The sequence below is a fragment of the Etheostoma spectabile genome, chromosome 15 (assembly GCF_008692095.1).
Source record: "Etheostoma spectabile isolate EspeVRDwgs_2016 chromosome 15, UIUC_Espe_1.0, whole genome shotgun sequence".
Lineage (NCBI taxonomy): Eukaryota > Metazoa > Chordata > Actinopteri > Perciformes > Percidae > Etheostoma > Etheostoma spectabile.
Genome location: NC_045747.1, coordinates 1,029,763 through 1,033,562, shown reverse-complemented (window position 1 = coordinate 1,033,562; position 3,800 = coordinate 1,029,763). Strand labels below are relative to the sequence as shown.

Below are 3,800 nucleotides of genomic sequence, written 5' to 3'. Positions count from 1 at the left end.
GGGGGGGGGGCAGTCCAGGCATGAGATGTGGCCCCCCCGGCCATCCTTCCTCCGACTCTCTGCCCATCATGTAAAGTTGAAACAGCGACCCTAGTTTATGTCCACGACCTTCCACTTCCAGGTGTCCATTATCTTCCGCCATCTTTGTCCTGCCTACCTGGAGCAGAGGACCAATCAGAGAAGGCCGGCTTAGAGTTGTGCAGCAACTGTTGTTCCGAACATTTGGAAATCTGAACGGTTCAGCTCACGGGGATTTGTCTAAAATAAGGTTTACCTTATTATTTGGCCGCATTTAACATAAAAATCCAACATTATAACATGACAGGAAAAACGGAAAAGCATAACATGTGACTTTTAAATGTAGAGTTTGCATCATGTTTCTAATGAAGATCATAATTATTTAACCCTTGTGTTCTCCTCGGGTCACATTGACCCGTTTAAAAGTGTTTCACATCATAAATATGGATTTCTTTAAACCAAATTGCCCAAAAGTAACATGGATGATTCCATACAACATTCTCCTAGTAAAATTTATGATTACTTTCATTGAATATTTTGGTTATTTTTACGTAATCCTGTAGAATTTGAATTCTTTTTTTTTTTTTTTTTTATGGTTTCAAAACTGTATCCGGACTAAATTTTGACATCTGCCCATCTGTGATCCACTCGACATTCTCTGATCTTAACTATTAGTCAAAATAATTCATAATTTCTGCCTTGTTAACTAAAAATGTATGTATATGATGTTTATTGAACATGACTTCCAGGAATAAGTGTAAAACCTGTTATTAAACCAGCTCAGGTTAAAAAAAAAAGTGCCAAAAGCTGGAAATAGTGACAAATAAATCAGAAAAAATGACAAAAACGTTGGAAAAACACCCAAAAATAAATAAATGTTGACCTGGAAGGACAACTTCATGGTTGACGGGAAGACAACACAAGGGTTAAACATTTAACCATTTCCCCACATCTCTGATATTGCATTTAAAAAGGCAAATGGCTAAACAACAACAACAAACTAATATATTACATCAAAAAAATATTCACCGCAGTCAGACTTATGGATTCCCTACAATGGTTTCAGTCAATCAAATATGAGAACCATCCATCCCAGACATTTCATATTCTACGGGTTTCATTTATCTTTCAAATGTGTAGTCTTAATTGGTTACTCGTAACTTATTATGAGCTATAATTGGCATGCCAGCCACTATCAATCTATGACTGATTATCAATGGTGCAACATGTATTTGATTTAGCATTGAGTGTTAGATGTGAAGTATTTCAGTTGAAAAGACATTCATTTACTATCCATATTATGTGCAGATGATGATGATGATGATGACGACGACGACGACGATGATGATGACGATGACGACGATGATGAATATCACAAGGGCTCTGTGTGCTCATATTGTGAATTCTGTGAGGTATGTCGGAAAATAACTCAGAGAAATTAAAAGTCAAAGCCAAGTCAGAAAAGTAGAGACCTTTAGGAAATGACGTCAGTGAAATCCTAAAAAATAAAACTGTTAAGCTTTTTCTCTTTTTAACTAAATGTGTCTTCCTCCAGCACTGTGACAGCTGTGACAAATGTCCTTGTAAAGAAGGAGACAAGTCCGAACACTGTGATGACTGCAAGGTAAGAACATGCTCATATTTGGTTCAGAGGGAAATATTTACATTCATAAATGTGGATTCCGATGAATTTTGTTTGTTTCCTTGAGGATGATTTGGAAAACCTTCGGTGATCCTAGTGACTTTACATCTAGCACCATCACGAGGTCAACAGTTCCATTTGTCCAGTACTTTGGTTTAGACTAAATACCTGAAATACTATGTGTTTACTGCTAATTAGTAGGGCTGACGCATGATTGTCCATAATTACCTTGCGAATAATTGCAAAATAATCAAACTGTTCTGAAAGTAGGGTTCAGGTTTTTGGTATCTGAGACTTCTGTGCTGTATTCATATTGATAGCACATGCAAATAACTTTAGTCTTGTCTGACTTATCTATAATATACACAAGGCAGCTGGGGCTTTCTTCAAATGACACCCAACATTTGGGTACTCAAGTCCTAAATATTTAATATATGAATATTCAATCCATGTGAAAGCCCATGTCTGTCAAGGAAAGAAAAAAATGTTGACATGTCAGGGATGATAACACATAATAACAATGATAGCAAGTAAATGTTGTGAAATCAAATTGTTATATACTAAGCCGTAATTGATTTTGACTTTAAAAATGTTTTAAAGTGTCATTTAGATTTAATAAATCCGATTGGTTGGACTTAGTAAATCAAAGTTTTGACATCATTTTAACTGACAATGATAAGTTTAGCATTTTTACATTTGACCTATTTTCTTTATAAATGGGCTTTCACACTGTATACTACGTCTAACATGTGCTCATAAACATGCACATGTTGTGTAGATGTAAGAAGTGAGTTGCAGTGCAGGTTCAGGACAGACAGCGTCCTGTGGTAGTGAGGACATGTGTCTCCTCTTTTCTTTATACATAACTTTCTTTCTTGTTCCCAGATGTGCACTTTCTGCCATGTGTGTCCTGTTTGCCAAACTCTTTGCCAGCCTGGTGAGTAACTGCAGAACTGCAACAGAACAAAACACGTTATTACAGCATCACATCAGAAAAGAAGTAACTGGTCACTCCTGCATTACAAGAACAGGATCTTCCACACTACAGTGATGGCTGAAGGTTAGGCAGAAGAACCAGAGAGGACCAAATGATGATGATAATACAAAATCGGGTAACACTTTATCTGAAGAGATGTGCATGAGACAGATCTCAGCAATCTCTGGGGCTTTTCCACTGTGGAGTTGTTTGACTACCTCAGTAACTTGCACCAGGGAAATTGAGATTGATCCCCCACCATGCTGCAGGTCTTTCCTACCATAGAGGGCATGCTAGTTGGAATCAGCTCCTTCCGCCTCCCAATTACCTTCTCATTTGAGGTGAACAGCGTCCCATCTTTACACTTTTCAAGAAGCACCTTGGTGCTGAAAGTCCTTTTCCATGAACTTCTCCCATACCTGCTTCTTCGGGTCTCTTAAGGCTAGGGGATTTGTCCAGAAATGCTGAAGGCTTTGGGTGTGGAGGGTCTTGGGTGACATGCCTTTTCACCATTTCATGGAGTTTTGGGACAGTGGCTAAGGAGTGCCAGACCTGGGTTCAAAAAGGGGGACCAGAGAGTGTGTGCCGATTACAGGGGTATCACACTTCTCAGCCTCCATGTAGGTGCTGGAATGGAGGGTTCAGCCGATAGATTGAAGAGGGACAATGTGGATTCCGTCCTGGTCGTGGAACAAGGGACCAGCTTTTCACTCCTGCAAAAGGGGGCTGGGAGTCCAGTCTACATGTGTTTTGTGGATCTAGAGAAGGAGAGAGTGGGGATGCTGTGGGAGTTGCTATGCGAGTATTGAGTTGATTGAGGGGGTCATGCAATACTCAATGAAGAACTGCTTTGTAGTAAGTCCAAATGGTTCCAGGTGAGGGTTTGTCACCAGTCCTTTTTGTGATACTCATTGACAAAATATCACAATGTAGTTGTGATGGGGAGGGGTTGCAATTCAGTGGGCCGGGGATTTCATCTGTGCTTTTTGCAGACGATGTGGTCCCGATAACCGGCTGGGATGAGGATTAGCACCCGTAAATATGAGACCATGGTTTTCAGGTTTTCAGGTGTGGACTGAGTCCTAACCTCAATTGATGAAGTACCTCGGAGTCTTGTTGGCAAGTGAGGGCACAATGGGCTATTCACCAGAGAATTGGCACAGT

At 39.8% G+C, this 3,800-nt stretch overlaps 1 protein-coding gene across 1 annotated transcript in view; it reads left to right on the top strand.

Annotated features, from left to right (window-relative positions):
- LOC116703542 (protein PFC0760c) overlaps positions 1–3,800 on the top strand; it is a 9,713-nt gene that overhangs the window by 4,037 nt on the left and 1,876 nt on the right. Inside the window, exons 2-4 of the mRNA XM_032538338.1 lie at positions 1,327–1,430; positions 1,574–1,642; positions 2,546–2,597. Of these exons, the coding sequence (XP_032394229.1) occupies positions 1,327–1,430; positions 1,574–1,642; positions 2,546–2,597 (225 nt within the window). The remainder of the gene's footprint in view (positions 1–1,326; positions 1,431–1,573; positions 1,643–2,545; positions 2,598–3,800) is intronic.